The sequence below is a fragment of the Buceros rhinoceros genome, unplaced genomic scaffold, assembly GCF_000710305.1.
Source record: "Buceros rhinoceros silvestris isolate BGI_N320 unplaced genomic scaffold, ASM71030v1 scaffold28581, whole genome shotgun sequence".
In the NCBI taxonomy this organism is placed as follows: domain Eukaryota; kingdom Metazoa; phylum Chordata; class Aves; order Bucerotiformes; family Bucerotidae; genus Buceros; species Buceros rhinoceros.
In genome coordinates, this window is record NW_010392989.1 from 13,990 (window position 1) to 33,469 (window position 19,480).

The 19,480-nt window shown below is 39.2% G+C and overlaps 1 protein-coding gene across 5 annotated transcripts in view; it reads right to left on the bottom strand.

Annotated features, from left to right (window-relative positions):
- Window positions 1-366: 366 nt before the first annotated feature.
- The window catches only part of LOC104500973 (alpha-actinin-2), a 69,736-nt gene continuing 50,622 nt past the window's right edge, over window positions 367-19,480 (bottom strand). For 2 of the 5 annotated variants that reach the window (XM_010144704.1, XM_010144705.1), the window contains exons 13-21: window positions 14,977-15,085; window positions 14,023-14,163; window positions 13,454-13,636; window positions 12,006-12,140; window positions 11,335-11,514; window positions 10,814-10,960; window positions 3,291-3,356; window positions 2,221-2,379; window positions 367-889 (exon numbers count right to left, since the gene is read on the bottom strand). In XM_010144704.1, coding sequence (XP_010143006.1) covers window positions 731-889; window positions 2,221-2,379; window positions 3,291-3,356; window positions 10,814-10,960; window positions 11,335-11,514; window positions 12,006-12,140; window positions 13,454-13,636; window positions 14,023-14,163; window positions 14,977-15,085 — 1,279 coding nt within the window. In that variant the 3' untranslated portion in view covers window positions 367-730. Of the gene's footprint in view, window positions 890-2,220; window positions 2,380-3,290; window positions 3,357-4,546; window positions 4,625-10,813; window positions 10,961-11,334; window positions 11,515-12,005; window positions 12,141-13,453; window positions 13,637-14,022; window positions 14,164-14,976; window positions 15,086-19,480 lie in introns of all 5 variants that reach the window. The other 3 variants (XM_010144707.1, XM_010144706.1, XM_010144703.1) reach the window with 2 other exon arrangements.

Sequence of the window (19,480 nt, forward strand, 5' to 3'; positions counted from 1 at the left end):
ATAAAAATTGTACTACCTCAGCTGTAAAAGTTAAAGGCCTGAAAGAAAAGTACTGCTTACAGAACTGTAAAATTGCAATTTAATCAGCTTTTCAGCTTCCCCCCCACCCCCCCGCCCCCTGCTATAGTACAACTCTTTGGGATAAGGTAAAACCATCTTTAAGAGACAGAAGCATATCATTCTGGATTACTTTTGTGACTTAAGTAGTTTACTTCATTGATGTATTTCTTCCCTGAAAAACTGCATTTTAATATTTTATTAAATTTCACCAGTAGAAGCATAGAAAATCAGAAATCATTAGCGGAAAACAATATTGCTCTACAAAAGAAAAAAGCATGACTTCTAACATAGTTTTATGAACATTGTAAAAGAAGCACATACAGCACTGAAATGTTTTGAAAATGGAGAAATATTTTTGAGTTTCAATACTCTTAGGTTTTACATTCTATTTTCTAAATGGGTATTTCCGAAGTTAATATCTTGCAATTTTTTTTAATGTATTTTCTAGCATCATATTGGACAGACAACCTAAAACCAACAATGCAGAAATCTAACATGCTGCACGCTTTAATATACACTAGTTACTTCAGTTACTAGCACTTTACACTGACGGTACCTACTGTATTTATAAAACACGTTTTTAAATCAGCTTGTCAAAGCTTTTGAGAAGCAATCTGGGCAATAAGGTGGGTATTTGTAGTGTGTACCATGAATACGGCCGATTAAAGAATCAGAGGTCGCTCTCTCCATAGAGTGCTGATGAAAAGGAGGTGTAATCCAGGGCCCCAGGAACAGAACCTGGGCCGGTGTACGGAGGCATTCTCTTGATGCAGTACTGAGCCTGCTCAGGAGGCAGCTCTCGACGCAACTCATCTGCCAGGATATAAGGCTGGGAGGGGGGAAAGGATTGACAAATTCATTATGTATTCTTCGCAGACAAAAAATACATTTATTTTCTGTAGCTGTGACTAACAAATTCAGACAAGCTGTCCATTTTTCTTGAGACCAAATATTTTCCACAGTAAATTCCATTTCTAATGATGAGCTGAAGGGGACAATTCTACCAACAAAACTGATTAGGTCAAGATCCAGTCTCAGGATGTGACGGTACGTTAGCTCCCGAGCACTGTGCAGCTGTGGGTACACTGCTACTGGTACAGCTCGTGCATGGACATCTAGTCAGTATCTCTACAGTGCGCTACTGCCCCTTCCACAGAGACAGGACAGTCACATTTTCAGTTAGGTTCTGTTAGTTGCAAGGTCCTAATATAGTTGTAATGAAAGATGCATTATTGCTCTTAATGGTTTGCATTTATAATATGAAAGACACCCTCTGTTAACAGGCTTGACCTTATGTAAAATAGCAACGTAATGAAAACCATTTTTTACTGACACCTTGGCTTTAGTCTTCCGCGTGAATTCCTACTGAGAACATGTCTGGAATTCAAAACAGAGTCCACAGTAACTGAGATCACAAAATCAATACAAGCTGCTAGAATGAGAAAATCAATAAAGCGAGCTTGGGCAAATAGTCCTGTACTGCTGTGATCTGTCCTTTCTCCATAGCACAGGACTGGTTTCCTGGCAGCTCTGTTTATGGCCCCTGACTCCCCCAGAAGCTCTTGTATCCTCCCGTTCCTCTGCATACACCTCTCACTCACCAGTGGACCTGGTTGTGGGGAGGAATCTGTCAAATTCAAGAGCTTCCTCCACAAACCCACTAAGCAGAGGAGGCCTCCTCCTCCTAGGATAGGGGAACACCACATTGCGTGGCCCTGTTGAATGATCTGCCAGGTCAGAACATGGCTCACAATTAGGTGTTGTCTCGTGCAGCTGCTCCAGGCTGCGTTCCAGAGGGCCAAATTCAACCACTGAAACATCCAGACAACAGCATTAAAGGCAGAATGAGTTCCCCTCTAATCAAGACTGTTGTGTTAAAATGACCTGACATACAATACATCAATTATACAGCAAACTGTCTAAATCTTGCCTAAGATGTCTAATTTTTTGTTGGCTCTTTGTGATATGAGGGTATAAAGACCAAGCCCTGAATTCTACACCCATTTCAGCTACGGGTCTTCGTTCTAAACATGAAGAAAAGTGCTTTCTCTGAAGTCTTGCAAACTGAAAACAAAGATTCACTGTTACCAAAAGTCTTATATAGGAGGAGCTCAGTAGGAGAGCTATTGAGTCCTTAGAGCCAGCAGCACGATGACTGACCTTATCTGAAGCCAGAATTCTGAAGGAAGCTATCACTTGCTCAGCCGTGTCTGTGTCTGCCGTTTCTCTGGTCATGAAGTCAATGAAGGACTGGAAAGTGACGGTTCCTTGCCCATTGGGGTCAACCAGAGACATGATTCGGGCAAACTCAGCTTCACCCTTTCACAGAATCCAAAACAAAAAAATACGGTCACCGTAATATCAACCACCAACGGCTCGTGTCTCTCCTGAACTAGTAGGGCCCAGTGGTTACAAAGTCTTTAAAGCATCTTCCTGACTTAGGAACATAACTGTCAGAATTGGTGAAAACTGGGATCTTAAATGCCCGCCTCTCTTTTATATAAAGGACTCGGTGCCTTTGAAAAATCTGGGTTTTGTCCTAAATACACAGTACATAACTTCCAATCAACTTTCTGCAACTTCTCCCACCTCCCACCTTCCCCCAATGCCCATTTAACTTGTTTTAACTTAACACTTTATTTTTCACCCCATCCTAAAACCACTGCAATTTAGGTACGGCACAGAGAGGTGAAACAGTAGCCCAAGAAGCTGTGTACTTGCTGGCCCACTGAACCAAGAAGTAAAAGAATTGAGTCTGAAAATGTCATGCTAAATATAGGACAGTTCAACTAAGGCTCATCCTTTTTTTCAACAAAAAAGCGTGATTTGGGGGAAAAATTTTTAGAATGAGCAAGTGAATGATAGAAAATGCAACCCCCAAGGTTAGTTTATGAGAATTAAACAGCATCAAACTCATTCTTCCTAATGCAGGTAAAAAAAGAGAAACAAAGAAAAAAATTAGTAACTGGTAATTTCAATTTTTTACATATCCTTAAATCAAAAAGAAATTAAGCAGACCATAGAATATGGTTTTCAAGTGTCTACTTTTACTTTTAACCTCCTTTTTAACTATTTGAAAATAGAGAAAAGGCAAAGAAACAAGAAACTAGTACTTGTAGTGCAAGTTATATTGTTAGTATTCTGTCAATTTAAAAAACCTTCAGTGTTGCTGGGGTTAATGTTACAAGCTGTAAACAGAGGCTGTTGCCATTGTTTCTTAAAGTTCATACCAAATCATAACCCATTGAAATTAAGCAAGCTCTGAAATCATCGTGGTCCATCAATCCATTCTTCCTCTATTGACCAAAACAACATAAGGCATACAGAAGGGAAGGTTCGAAGAATCCAAGGTAATTTCCAGACAGACGACAAGTTTAGACCATTGGCATATTGGATCCAGTGTAAGAACAATATTCATTGATATTGGCCAAGCAGGTCACCAGAATCATCATCAGTTTTAAAGGAGGAAGAAGTAACTAACATATTGTGCACAGGAAACAGACATTTTCACCACAAAAAGTAACATCAGGAAAGGTCAGGGGAGAGATAAGGGAGAAGAGGAGGTAAATGAGGCAAGAATACAGAGAACACAGAGAAGACAAAGAGAAGGGCAGGGAGAAAAATTTGTTATTAAACCAGTCAAAACTCAGGAGATGCTCAAGCTGCCTCCCTGATATGAAATGTCTTTGAAAGGTTGCGCATGGGATGCTGTAGTGACTAAAAGTATAGTTAAAAACAGTCTGAAAATAGTGTAGCGCTGGTGATTTGAAATACTCCACTCCAAGGCTAAGGTGGGTATGCTATGAGAGCTGCCTGCTGATAAATGGGAAATAAGTACATTATATAATGTACTTACATTATATACTTATATGTATGGAAATAAGGGATTTTCCTTCTGGCTGCTGGCTGTCAAGACCTGTACTGCAGCAGAGCAATGTGCATACTGGCTCAAAGGATGAGACTTGCAGGACTTAGAAGGAGACCAGGTGAAGACCTTGTATAAAAGGAGGCTGCTCGTTTTCCAGGCAATAATCTATCTGTGGCGTTCCTGACTCAAAGATGAGTAAACCTTAAATGGCATGGTAGCAAGAAGGTAAATAAATGTTTTCCTCTGTTGTGATATAGTGTAACAGTTTGGAGAGGAATCACGTCATCCTAAATCAGGAGTGAGCTTACATTGAGTCTAAGGAAAGGAAAATTACCTAAAGTCTGAGAGTAGGAAGCATAAGACCTCACTGTAGTTATCTAGTAGAGAGCAAATAAAACATCTCAAACCAAGTAAATGAAGCAACTTGAAAAATCTTTGACAAATGCATAGAGAAAATGGCTCCAAGTGGTGCTGATAGTCTGCACAATCCAACTGTCTCCCCAGAGGCAGGATCTTTTCAAAGCATTCTGAGCAGTACATTGCAGTCCAAACCCACAGTCTCTTTGGCTATTTTTATATTTGCCTGTCTGAAAACCGAACAATACCAGTTTCCTCTACCTGCAGGTTATTTCCAACCTGTCCTAGACTGATGAGGCAGGCTTTAAATTCATCAGAATGTAGATTGTCAGATTCATCCTAGCATCCCATCACAGGTCATGCATTTGGGAAGGTAAAGGAAAGAAAGAAAAATCACAGATCAGGTTAGTTGGTTAGTAAAGAACTTTCTGCTCTCGTATTAATATCAATGCTTTTACAGAAGTTCATGGAAACGTAGTGTCAACATATTGCAGTGAATTACCTAAACAGTGTACAATTTTTGTAGTTTCACGCATTAGGATTTTTCTTAGTGGAAAAGTGTCCTTACTTCAGCTACGGAGTTAAAACTGTGCTTCCTCTACAGGTGCTTTTCTAACATTTTTGCTGATAAGACAGTTTTTATTCTATTGAACTGCCATTTGCTTCATTCATTTTCTATCATCATAGAGTGTATGTGAGATGCAGTACAAAGGTCACTGAGCCTGGGCAAAGCACTTTTTTCTCACTCAATTACTGTTACTTCAGTTTTGATCTGATAATATTACTTAACAACCCAATATGCACATCTCAAAAGAGAGTAGAAGTCAAAGCAATTGAATTCTCATTTAGATGCAAATAAAATTTATAACTGTCACAAATCATCTGCAGTTGTCTGTCTTCTTTAACAGTCTATACAGTAAGGTTTTGCTTTGAAAACTGTAAAAGACTTTAAAAAAAGCCCCACAGAATTTCAGGTTAAATGGCTCCTAGTAACAAGACATCAAACTGGATCATTATTTTGAACCAATATTTTTCTCCATTTTGCAGGTCAAGAAGTTCACACTAACTTCTTAAAAACAGACTGGCTCATCTTGTCTTCCTGTTCATACAAAATGTGTCCTATCGGAGGCATACTTCGTATTGAATTAACATGAGTACAAGTGAAGAGATTTTCTAAGATGTAAAATTATTACCCTGACTGATTTTACAGACTGACAATTTGGAGAAGATCCAAGGTTTTCTGTCTGTTACATATTTGCCTGCTAGATTCATAATTTATTTTTAAAAATTTCTATGTAGTTATGCATAACTAAAATTACAGGAGTTTTAATATATGCACTGGGTTTATTTAATATACTAACAGGATAAAGTGGCACTTCATTGAATTCATAATGCCATTCATTTTTGACATATGCTGTTATTATATTGATTCCTTTGCACCAACCTCCACCAGCTTCATAAAGGGAAGATGAAAAATAACAGTGGAAAGTCAACGATGAGAGATAAAGCAAAGCTGCAACACTGGAGCAGCATTTAGTTAAAAGCCTTAACAACAGTGAAGTTTTTTTCCTTTAATATTTCCATTTTATGGGTTAATTCCTGCTATAAAGCATTCAAAATGGTTTATTTTATCATTCTGAAAATGTTAATTTAGGCTAGCTTGAAACTTTCAAAAACCATCCTGGAGACAGGCTACAGCAGGTCACACCAGGATGGAAGTTAGCTCATTTTACCTTATTTCTAAAGCTGAAGGTATTACTGTGTGAATGCAAACAAAATTATATAAAAACGGGAGCTAAGAGGCAAATACTGTCACTCCATCTCCTCTACCGGTAGCTGGTAGAGAACTATTAGCTACTTGGCTACACTGGGGGGTGGGTGGTCGGTATGTGCACAAGCTTCCTAACCAGGCACACATGGCAGCAGTAGTCGTGCAACAGGTAGCAAAGGGCAGACAGGAGTGAGAGAGGCCAGAACATCCACAAAAAACCATTTTCTTTAGGAGAGGAATGCAATGGTTGTGCTGGAGCTCATAACCATCATCTGGTTAAGTGAGACTCCCCAGTGGTGGTCCAAGTAGTTGGAATGTGCTATAGCAGGTTCTTAACATTCTCATAGTGAATTCTTTTAACCTGCATCATATATAGCCTAAAAAGGCGTCTTTGCCTTTGCAGTGTATCACTTCATGGGATACAACAGGACTTTTTGCAAATAACACATAGATCAAGCCCTTGCAAGGACTTTCTCATTGGGAAATGGTTCTTTGTATTTCCTGCCAATACAAAGTAAACCACTGAAATCCACCCTCATGTTTCAATATTAGTCCAAAAAAAATCTTTTGCTTCCCTCTTGTGATTTGGCCTTATAAAACAAGCAAGCTTCTGAGTCAAAGTAATCCATTCTTAAACATGTCCTTCAGTTTCCTGAATGCTAATGACCTGCATAAGCCTGATCATGTGGTTCTTTAATAGGGAGCTGTTGGTTTTCTGTTAGTAAAATACAGGTTGGCATGATGCTATTGTTCTGCATTCAGAGCTCCTACTTAAAATCTGTAGTTTGCACAAAAAATCGATAGCAGAATATGTTAACAGCCATTAGGATATTACATGCAGAGCAGCTGCAGATATTTTATCACATACTTTGCAATCTTATGTAGAATTTACTAAATACACTGAATCTGAAAAAGGAATCTCTGCATAAAAAGACTTCAAAACCAGTGATTGACAATGATTCTGTGTTGGTGTCCCAATTTATCTGCATACCATAATTCAGCTATGCAGTCTGAACTGCTTCTGTGATGCAGACATTGTGTCCCAAATTATTTTTTTCTGTATGCACACACGTTAAGGAAGGAAATATATCAGTATTGCTGAAGATTTTTATTTATACCTACAACTAGACTGAGCCTTTGGGCACAACCTCCAGCAGGAGTAGTGTGTAAGCAGCAGCATCCTCAGGAATAACCTCTGGGGTACCAGCATGTGTACATGCCTGCTGGAAACAAAAGAGTCTAGTGGGCTGCTCCCTTGCCCAAGGGAGATAGTGTATGTACCGCTTGCCTTTAACAAGGGCGACTTGTAACGCTTTCTGTGCTAGCACATCTCTGCTGGTGGGTGCACTGAAGGAAACACAACCCTTCTTGCCCTTGTAATTCTTACAGGCATGGGGTTCACTTACTGCAGTTTGAGAATCAGGCGCATGTAGTCTCTTCAAAAAAAAAAAACTTGTAAAATACCTAATAGTTTTCTTTCAAATACTCAAGATGTAGAAGACGTTTAAAAACAATTCACCCAATTATCTAGCTCTTTTCCAAAGGATTAACAACTGCAGAACTAAGCCCCATAACGGATTATGAACTGTAAGATTTTTATTTTTTACATATTCTTCCTGGGGAGGAAGAGAGGTGTTCCTTCCTCAGAGTTATAAGCAAAGGAAATTGTTTTTAGGAGAAAGTTTCTATAGAAAGTTGTTATGTTTATGTGAACCATCTTTAAAATGGAGAAGGGAGCAGCTCCGCCTATTAGTACTTTGCTGACATCCTCAACACACACTAAGAGTCAAACATTAAGATACTGCTTAAATTGGAGAAATGCCACAGAAGTCAAACTACAGCATGCATAAATGATTCTGTTGTGCTTAGGTATGTAAAGATTACTCATCAGGGACAGTATGAGGTTTTGGAATCTTTCTGGCTACTCATCGTTGTGAATAGTAGTCCAATTCTTTCAGTGTATTTTTAAAATACACTGTATTTTAACATGTATTATTATGTCAGCATTCAGAAATGCTGCTAAGCACAACAAAATTATTACATATACTGCCCATTCCATCTGACATGGAGAAGACAGTAATTTTCCTGTTAGTGCTTAGAATCAGATGATCCAGTTTCTGTTTAAAGTAATCAAAACCATTAAAGAATCCATTACTGTCTTCTCTATCTAAATTCCAGGTTTAAAGTCTTCATTATTTTGTGTACCCTGAAGTAACTCTGAAGCACTCTGGGTTTCCTTTACTCACCAACACTAAATATTCAAGTGTGCAAGGACATAGGAAGGATATAAAAATTAAAAACAAGCCTGCCCCTCTCAGACATGTTTGCTGAATGTCTCCGTCTAGCCTGTGTAAGTGAGTCACATCTGCCATTACAGTGTAATTTAGTCAGTATAAGCCTCTCTTTTATCAGTGTTTCTTCTATCTGTCTGTCCTTGCCTGACTTGATGGCTGAGTGGTTTTAGATCTCACATTCTTCCCTTCTTCGCCTTGCATTATGCTACTAAGAACGTAATTGCTTCTCTGCGTTAGTGCAAAAGTCCTCCTAGACTGATGTCTCATGTGATGCTAAGGGCAGGAGTATTCTTAAAGGGGGCGTATGCAAAATGGTCCTTCCCTTAACATGATTCTTCCAGGCCTATTTTTTAAGGCCTTTGGATTATATCTGCCACGGGGGAAGGTAAAGTCTGCAGCTAAACTCACTGTCCAGGCCCAGGTTGTTGAGGCCATAGAGGCTGATGAAGCATCTACCTCCTTCCCGTTCTGACCCAGACACTCAGGCTTCCTGCAACAGAAGCAAGAGCAGAAGGGGCACTGCCTGAAGCCACGAGTCCTTATAGCCCAAAGAAAGGAGACAGCCAGGGACAGGCAAGGATCTAGGAGCTGGGAAGCACTTCTGTGTTGCACATTATTGTCATAGCTCATCTCCAACCTGCCTGCAGCTGTGTGACACGAGCACCCTCTTCCATTGCCGCCAGGGGGATTGGGTTCAGTGTTGGTATTGTATATATTTTTATATATTTCATTCTATTGTTATTATTTTCATTAAAGCAGTTTTAGTTTTCTTTTCCAATCCATAAATTCTCTCCCTTATTCCTTTCTCTTCCCCTTTGGGAATGGAGAGGAGTTAATCGAAAGCACCCATCATTTATTAGTGGCCAGCCTGGCCTTAACCCATGGCAATCTGCCAAGCCTAAAGATCCATAACAGTAGAGCTAGCTGGTGTAGGATTTGGCTTATCCCTTCAAGACTTTCTGGGGCACCAAGGGATGGCCATCTAGTGTAAGATATACCAGGATTCAGTCACCTTGCTTCCTTATCTTATAGGGAGCTGTCAAATCTTTGAGAAAAGTCCCTGGTTTCCCTTAATTGGGTCTCTCAAATACTGGTGTGTAATTTACACAGGCCTGGTATTCTGTCTGCTTTTGATAGCTCCAATTGCTCAGTTATCTGCTCCAGTGCACTGGGAAAGCCATTTAGTATGCTGCTTCCTTCCTCTCCAGGAAATTTATCTCTGCTTCTGTGATGTTATCTTCTGCTTCCTTAAAAAATATAGAAAGCAATTATGCTACACTAGAATCACATTAAGATTTTCCATAAAATCTGTTCCTGGTTCCTGTGTAGCCAGCCTTTCCTATGCGTGTGTGTTTCTTCAGAAAGCAGAGGTTTGGCAATTCTGCTTTTCTTTCTAAACAGGTAAGGATATTCTAAAGAATATTTAGCAAACCATGACCATCAGCATCCAATGCATGTCAAGTGTAAGTCTGTTTTGACTAACCATTTTGAGTAGAACTGGACAAACAAGGTGTCAGTGAAAAGAAAGTGGCATTTTCCTATGGCCTGAAATTATGTGAAGAAGCCAACTTGTGGTCTAAGTCGAGGGTTAAGCACAATCTGCTAACTACAGGAATCTGTATGGGGAAAAAGACAACATTGTGGTGCTGCACTATGATAATCTGATTTCCGTATTTGAAATGTGAACTTGGTTTTGAAGGTGGGTTTGTGTGAGCACAGAGCCAGCACAGCTAACTCATGTACAGATTGTTCTCCAGCTGGGAATGTCAGATACCTGTCTGCATGTATTTCACTACTGTATGTGTTAATAGCTATCTTTTTAACCCTGTATCCATGAATTTTGCATAACTCACAGAAGGAGTAAGTTAAGTTTCTTCAAAATTGGGGTTTCATTCCTACTTTTTTATTCGTTCACGAATAAATAACTGAAAAAACCCAGTCTCTTATTTCCCACAGACAGCCAGAAAAATAAAGGGTTTTCCTTGACAGCTATCAGTGCCCCAACTATATTCCCTACAAATCTATTTCTAGAGGGACAATTTATAATTTAAAGAACAAAAAAACCTGTAATCCAGATTACAGCTAAATTTAATGGGATGGAAGCTGCTGGCAAATATATAGAACGTGTTGCACTGCCATAAAATAAAGGGGCATGTTATCTTCCAAACCACACAGATTTGTCCAGTTCTGCCTGTTATTTAAACAAATACTCAACTATATGAGCAGAACTATAATGTTGCTTTACATGTAAAGAGTAAAAATTAATCTTTAACATATCTGTACATTGGTCTATGGTTTCATAAGGCTGTTCATTCTTTGTTAACTGATGGTTTTTTTCTGTTTTAAAAAGAGTGCATTCTTCTGCATTTGCAGTTTTTTAAAAGGCTTACATATGGAAAGAAAAGAAACTTGCTTCTGGGAATGATAAATATTGCTAGTTGAGAAAAAGCAGGAGTACTGTACCCTGTCAAAATGATTGAATGATGCTCTGAAGTCATTCATTTGTTCCTGGGTGATACCCTTGGCATCTCTTGTGAGGATCTGAGTCTCAACCTCATTGATAGTTCGAGCAATGGTGGTAAGTAGGAGCTCCCATCCAACACGGATGTGCTGTGAGAGAGAAAATATGGATTTATTAAAGAATCAAATATATTCTTCTGAGAGTATAAAAAGAACAGTAAGCAAAAAATCAGCTCTAAATATTTATGTGATACCTTTTCTATACCACTAACTCTGTATTATGACCAAGGATTATTAAAAACAAAAATGGCTTTCAGAAAAATATGGAACTGGGTTCTAAATGGGTACTTCTTCACTAAAAGTAAAATAAGGGAAAATAAAACAAGTGTCTCGTGAGATTATCAGAAAGTCTGCCAAATTCCATCCTCTGCTGCAGTTTCTTCAGATTGGAGAAGGTAGGTATATGGCAGAAGAGGTAGTTATATGGCAGAATATAACAAGTACAAAAGGGAATAGATGGCTACCTCCATAGTATAATTGGTGTGTTTGTTGTCAAACACCAGGGCTTCTTGTATAAGCTGATGATCTCCTTCCAGCTTGTCAATGTTGTGTTTGTAATTGATGATATTTTGCTCATATTGCTTCAGCTGATTCATCTGGTCCTCCAAAGGTCCTGTCATTTCGATAGAGCTGCGGGCAATTTCCTGACAAAGGAAACAAAGACACACCCCCACCATGCAAAGTTTAAGCTTCATATTTGCTAATTTGACCAACGTTCACATAAATATATAATATTTTCATACGAAGAAGCAATAGTAATAAAACCTTCATGCAGTGGAGATCAGAAATGTCACTGTAGAAAACATGTTTCAAAAGAAATGTGACATTTATTTCTGGAATTAGTATTGAGACCTCACTGATACTCGTGTCTTTCCTTTACAGAAAGCAGAAGCTAAACAGTCATTTTTAAGTGACTGATTTTTCAAAGCTCCTGCTTTTTCTCCTGCTCATCATCAAGCTACCACTTGTACAAGCTTCCACAGTTTTAAAAATCATCTTAACAGGTGCTACATACTTCAGGATCAAACAGGTAGCAAGCTACCATGCTGACTGCTGTTGTCCTGTATATAAAGCAGAGAAAAATAATTATAAACCACTTTGTTTGTCAGCTTCTGCATGAAGATCTGACACTCACCTCCATCTTGGTCTGGATCCATGGCCCAATGACATTGGCCTGAGCAGCAAACTGACGGCGCAGGCGCTCGTTGGCATGCTGACGGGCTAGTTCCTCCTGCAAGGATTGATCCCTCTGAGGCACCAGCTGCTTCACCTGTTACAGAAGAAAGCATGGTGTGAGTAATCACAACTGAGTGCTTTAACAACAATGGAACAAGACTACAGTTACTAATTTTTCTTACTGGTCTGAAGGTTGATATCAGAAGGACCAGTCAGAAACACAATCACTATTTTATTTACCAATTCTGTGCTAACATAAGAAATTGCTAACATGGTCTTGGGCAGCCTGACAAGAGAGTCTGACACGGACAGAAAAGAAATTCGCACTTCTGGCTGGATTCAAGTTCTAGGCAATTATTTAAATTGAACTGCTATTAAAGTAATTACTTGGTTTTTCTTTTGCAACATAGCTGGTTTTTCAATTTCTAAGTAATTGTTCTAAGAATAGTCAGTGCAAAATATTTTATTTGAGCACAGCCATTACAATAGGATAACATGACACATTCTGTACGTCATATATATCTTAAGGTCTCTAACATATTGCAAATGTTTGTGGGGTTTTTTTTTTTTTTGCTTACCCTTAGATTTTTTTTTTTATTTACCCTTTTGCTTAGCTTGGATTGCCCTGGGAGATCCTGAGTTTAGTCCATATTGCTTGGTTTTTATAACCTATCAAGGGTGTGTTCTTGTCTGTGTAAGTTTATATATTTGGTAAATTCATACATTCTACACAATCATTTACCTTCAGCTTATTATCTGTCTTGGTTCCTAATGAAATAAAGTTCATGTGATTGTTCTAGGAACCTGTCTTTATTCTCTACTCAGTAATTTTTTAAGGTAATTGCCAATTTCATTTTAATTGGACGGAACATTAATGGTTCCAAAGATGCTAATTTTTTACAACATTGGTGCAAAGCAGCAGCTGAGTAGAAAAGACACATCACAGAATGGTAGGTGTTAGAAGGGATCTCTGGGGATTACCTACTCCAACCTGCCTGCTAAAGCAGGTTCACCCAGGGCAGGTTGCACAGGAACACACCCAGGGCGGGTTTTGAACCACTGTTTACACTGAAAAAAAGAATACACTCATTTTCTGTTGTATTGACAGCCCCCCCTGGTGCATCGACTAGCCAGCTACCAGCTCTGCACTAGCCCCAACACAAGCTTCTCTTGCCCTGCCAAAAAGTCAGAAAGGACATAGGTAATACTGAGTGATGGGAGCAAGGGATATTGGGGAGCAAGCCTAGCAAACACGACAGAGAGCACAAGATACTGTAAAAAGTTCATTCTGACATCTGATGATCTAGAATAATTTACAGGTTTACTGTAAAGTTCTCTGAATATTCTCAGCATTCCTAAACTAGAATACTATATTACAATGTCCTTTATGCATTTAGCATACATTACCTTTTCCCACTTGCTACGAATCTCTTCCACAGTAACAGTGCTGTAAGGATTGCTTGCACTTATTCTCATGCTGTAACTCTGAATAACTTTTTCAACTTCATTCTGGATTGACAGTATGGCCTGTCTTTCACCATCTGCCTCTGGCAAAGTAGCTTTGAATTGATCATGTGCAGTGATTAAACTCTAAAATCAGAAACAGAGAGGGGAAGCGTGAAAACGTTAATGTTTCTTCCAACATCTGGAAGATATGCTGTAAACAAGAAGAGCTCATCCCTCAGCCTCTCAAACATCCTGTCCATACATCTGTAGATACAGGAAATAATACACATAGATGCATTAATGAAACAGCCCTCATCAGCTTTATGAAGACCATTGTTTCTTCCGTGATCTCTGGAATATGCTTTCATACCAATGAAGAACCCTATTTATAACAGAGCAGACATTGCTTATCTTAAAGAAAATGTCAAGACAGAGATGGGATTTTTTTCTTACATGTTCTATTCTCCAGGAAGGAAAAGCTTCCTTTCTTGTTTTCTCTATGATTAAAAGCCAAAAAAACAGACATTTACCTGAATTTCCTCTATGCTATGAACAATAAACATGTCCTGTAGGTCTTCCATAGCACCTTCCATCCAGTTGTTGAAAGGAGCAGCTCTTTTGGCAAACTCCAGGTGAAGCTGATCAATTGTTTCGAGCAATTTCTCCGTCCTCTGTACAGGTTGGGAAAGGTACATCCCTTTATTACTAGGGCAAGACCTAACTTCACACACATACCCACCCATGCACAAAGTCATGCCTCATCTTTTCAAAAGCAATTGATTATATGTTGACTGATTTCACCACCTGCTTTAAGGATTCTCACTCAAGGCAACAGGACTAATTGCAGTAAAGATCCTCTCACATCCAACATGTTAAAAGGGGTGTGTGTGCCTTTAAAGGATAACAGGTGAAATTACTTTTTCACTACTGATTTTAAGTATTTTTGTTATTGTGATTTATCTGCAAATCAATTAAAATTTGCTAATCTTGCTTTAGTAATTTCGAGTAAGTATAAAAAGAAAGAGCTAGACATCTGTTTTCCACCTTGGCAGATGTGCGACTTCCTCTTTTCTTAAGCAACATTTTTGAAAGTATCTCAAGTGGTTTTGAAATATTGACTACCAATAAATTAACCCAGTGCTGGCCATTATCCTGTACCTGACCTGACTAAGCTCAGACAAGTATGAAAAAGTGAGCGCCTAATGGCTTTTGTTATCCTTGCTGGACAGTAGTAGTGCTATAAATCGCATGCCATTTGTTGCTGCTTTAGAACTGTCCTTGGCAGCTGAGTACTGGCAAGTGTACTCTGAACAATCTGTTGCAAATGAAGCCACACCAAAATGAAATGAAGATCTGAGGAAAAGCTTTAGTGCTCTATGGATTTCGTAGTGGATGCTCAATGACCCTCTTTCCAGATCTGAAACAAATGGTTCGTTCCCCCTCCCTGCCTCAGGTGAGCTGCTGATCATTGTTATACGGTTTACCTCCAGTGCCTCTCTCCTTTTTTGAGTAAGTGTTCCCAGGCTGTCCCATTGGTCACATATCTTTTGGCATCTGTCATTGACACTTGCAGCATCATGGTAGTCCAGTTCACTAAGAAAGAGTGAAGACAAAACTCTGTGTGACTTTCTAAAAGACAGGAGCAGTTACATTGTCCACACTCTTCCTCTGGCCCTCAGTAATTCCCCCCCTCTTTTTTGCAATATTTTTCCTCCACGTAAGCAAGTGTTGCATTACAGACATGTGTGATCTAGGTATTCAGCATTTCAAGAAGCACAGCACGGGAACAGGATCAGCCTCCTCTATTGTGAGAAAAATCCGGTATCCATCTGTGACATCCAGGTATTAAAGACAATTAAGGTGTCGAACCACTTTTGACTCAGCTATTCCTATGGCACAAGCAATTTGGTCTCCTGAAGACCACAATGCTTCAGTCTGGGGCTTTATCAAGTTTCTGAAGATTGGTACAGTTTTAAATTAATTGGTCTGAAATATATGTTTCATTTTAAATGATGGAATTATCCTTTCCACCCTCATATGCTCTGAAATTATTTAACTAAGAAACAGACCTCAGGTTGCATTCAAAACATAATCACTTTCTCAAAGGCCTGTCAAAAGTATTAGGGGCTGCCCAGATCTGGGGCACAGAGAACTATATTAATCTTCCTCTCCAGGAACTTCTCACAGAGCTACACCCTAGAACTGACTGGTTCAGAGAATTGGTTCAGATCCCTGTTCTCTCCAGACCCACATATGTCACCAGCATGAATCAGTGCACCCACAAACGATGTAGCCGTTAGCATTGCTTTTTGATCTGCTTTATAGGCTTATATTATCCTGACAGAAAGCAACTTAACTATCCTGCCTGGCTGGAATAACTTTTTAAGTCTCTGTCCTGAGATTCTGCACTGAATCCGTCTCCAATTGATAATCCCCTTGGTTCTGCTGCACCCATCATAACCATAATAAAATACATGTGTTTGGCACTTCGGAAGCTCACTTTTATTGGTATATCATCATCCACTGAATTTACCTCTTGGCTTCTACTTGAGGACACTTTACCCAGTACTAAACATTGTAGAGACTGTGATTATGTGACAGCATGGCAATATGAACCTAAGATTTACTTTAAGGCTTGAACATGACATTAAATGCAGGTAGAATTTGTTCCCTTCTTTTGAGCATTCTCCTCTAGGCAATTGGCAAGGGGAATGTACAGATCATTCCGCCAGTAACTCAGAGAATCACAGAGAGCAAAATCAGAACAGAGGCAGCTTTCCTCTGTGAAACTACACTGCAGGCCAGGGGCAGTGTTCATGCTTCCTCCTCTAAGCTCAGTCAGAGCAATGTGGTTTGGGATGAAGTCGAGAAGTATGTGAACCATTCCATTTAAAAGAGGCTTCAGTTGTGCTGCAACCGATTGACCGCTGAAGGTGGAAAATGGTAAAACAAGTAAAAATAAAATGCCATAACAATTTTAAACAACAACAAAACAAAACCAAAATGTGAAAGTAGAACTCTTAGACGTGAGAAGAAAGCTGCTAGCAAGTCATACTACACAAGGGCTCCTTAACTCAAAAAGTTGCTTCCTCCTTTAGAGCAAGCCTTTTTGCTAGCCTTCAAGGGACACAACAAAAGCCATCTGTCTTTTAAGAAATTTAAGTCAGAAGCATGGAGTTTGGGATGAAACAGGCTGAGATATATTTTGATGCTCTGAATTTTTGACTGGAAAATGCTTTTTTCATTATAGCATATTGAGGTTATTAGATGATGTTCTTTTGTCAGCTGAGGTCACTAAGTGGATAGGGTGTGGAGATGTGTATTCTGGTCTCTTTTCGCATACCAAATCTCATATACCAGAATATGGACAGATACTCCAGGCCCCATCCCTGAGAGTACTGCAAATTTTATTTTTGCTCCAATGGATCACTTCTCTCCTTTTGTTGATTAGGATAAAGGCAGGCGTCCTTCCATGAAAGAGAGGGACTGATCATAGCAGCTCTGGTCAAAGTCATGGAAGATAATGTGCAACATTCCCCCACCAGCTCTGCCAGGGAGGTTCAGTCATTCCCCATGAGATCTCTGCTATCCTATTTCTTCCAGGGATATGTACCGTGGACAAGTAGGTAGGGGAATAATATTATCAAAACAACTTTTAGAAAGGGCACCTGTGGGTTGAAAATCGTAAGTCAGATTACCAAGTGGCACTAGACAGTGCCTCCACTGCCTTTCTAGGCCTTGTTTCCCTCGCAACATTGAAGCTGTGAAAAGACTAGATTTCTAACTCTGCAAAAGAAGTTTTGCTTATCACACATACACAAAGTACTGCTGCACATGTGTTACAGATTTTCTAAGAGAAGTCATTTATATTCATTTGGTTATTTGGTTATTCATTGGTAATTTGGTTATTAATATCAAATAGATTCTATTTGGACTCTATCTTATAAATACATTTTGGAATTTAAAAATAGTTAAGCTATTCCTATTGATCTTACAAGTAATTCAGTCCTATCTGTAAAGAATTAAAAATTGAGTAAAATTTTGTCCTGATCCAGAGAAGCACTTAAGCTCACTTTAGAAACAGTGACAGTGCACAAAAATAACCTGCTGAGCAACATGCTTTAGCACTGCTTTAGAACCAGGCTCATGTTAATCATGCACATAAGCACAATTTGAGCCCAGTCTTCCAGAAAGAAAAGGACTCTCCAAATCACTGTTTCTTGGCTGAAAGTAAGTTGCTATACTAGAAGTGATGGATATGGCAAGAGCTGCTGGAGCAGAAAATAGCAGAACAGACAGGAAACTGGTAAAGTCACACAGCAATTGTACTCCTTTGAAAGAGTAACATCAGGCAGCCAAGAGCTTGGCTAAAACAGAATATGGAGGAATTTAGACACAGATAATGATGATTTCTGTAAGGGCCTGATCCAGGGACAAAACCACAAAAAACAAAAACAAAAAAACAAGAAGAAAATACCCACGTTGACTTCGACAGACTTTGTATCAGATGCCAATGCATATTTCTTAGCATTCAGACATTGGTCAATCCTTTTCCAAAATATGAATGGAGAAATAAATATTTAAATAGAAGCTGCCCATTTGCTTGCAGCTAACAGTAAAACTTGACCTTTATGACCTTTCATTCAGTGTCTTCCAGGGGCATTAAGCCTAATTAAGCCTGAGCTACTAAGTCTCAGGGAAAAATCAGGCACTGATAGACCCATTGTATGAAGAAGAGAAGTCAAAGTAGAGCATCTCTAAAGGCAATAGGTTTTCAGCACCTCTGCAGCCCAGGCCACAAATAACTTGTTTAACTTCACACAGCAAATTACTGAAACAACTGAGAAGAGACAATCCTAAAATAGACAGGATAGTGTTCACTGGCCTCACCAGAGGTAAAGGACACCGGGTTCAAAACACTGGTAAGCAGATGCAGTGCTATGTATACCTCATTCCCAAAGCTTCTCATCACTTGTAAAGCTAAAGCTGAATTAACAATAATTAGGTGTTAATAACACCTAGTAATTAACAATAAGTACACCATAAGCTCACACACTCAGTGAAATCTCCATTCTCTGTGTTTTTCAGACTTCTTTCACACTAACTAAAAAAACTACTTTGCCAACTGTGCTTTAGTTTTGCTCCTTTAAATAATCTGAGAACTATTATTTTTCTTCTAAATCCATTTGAATTATACAGTTACTGTAAGTGTTGCTGCTATCAGGTACTAACTACATTTTTAGACAACTCCCTGATTTTTAAACTGTTGATGAATGTGGAGCTGTTTATGAGTCATGGTCCTTCACTTGATTTTTGAGTAGTAGCTGGTTTGCCTATTCAAGAAGGTGAGAAACTGAAACTTGGAGGGCTGAAGCCAAGGGCAAGAATCAGGATTTTGATCCTGGCTCCTGTTTGAACCACTACAGCACATTTGTTCCTGTTTGCTTCACAGATTTATACTGCAGGTAAGCAATGAGTTTAAGTATGTGCCAAATTGCTACGATCAGGAGTAGCACCACTGATTTGCAGTACAAAACCCCTACAATCAACTGCATGAGATTATAACATCAAATGTGCCTAGCTTGGTGTGCTACCAAGGTGATTTTACCAGAATAGGGACGTCAGTACATAATACTACAGTCCAGTCAGTGTGGGCAGAGTTTGCTGTCACAACTGTGCTTCACACAGGTGAAGTAACAACCTTCCCACAAACAAAAGCAAGCTCCACCGATAAAAACAGAGTGAGCCACAGTAACTGCATCAACACTCAAGGCTTCTGCGGCTGTAAGGCTGTCTGTCAGTCAGGAGCCTTGACTATTCACATCACTGACCTATGTAGGTGATGTCTACAATACAGGTGTAGCCTAAATGTGTTGTAGATTTGTCCTCAGTTTTGGTTGTGTCTTCTCTGGGCATAGTATGCTGAGTGAACAAGTGTTGGTCCTGTGGCTAAGCTGATGGAACTGTGGGCAAAAAATCCTCCTGTGC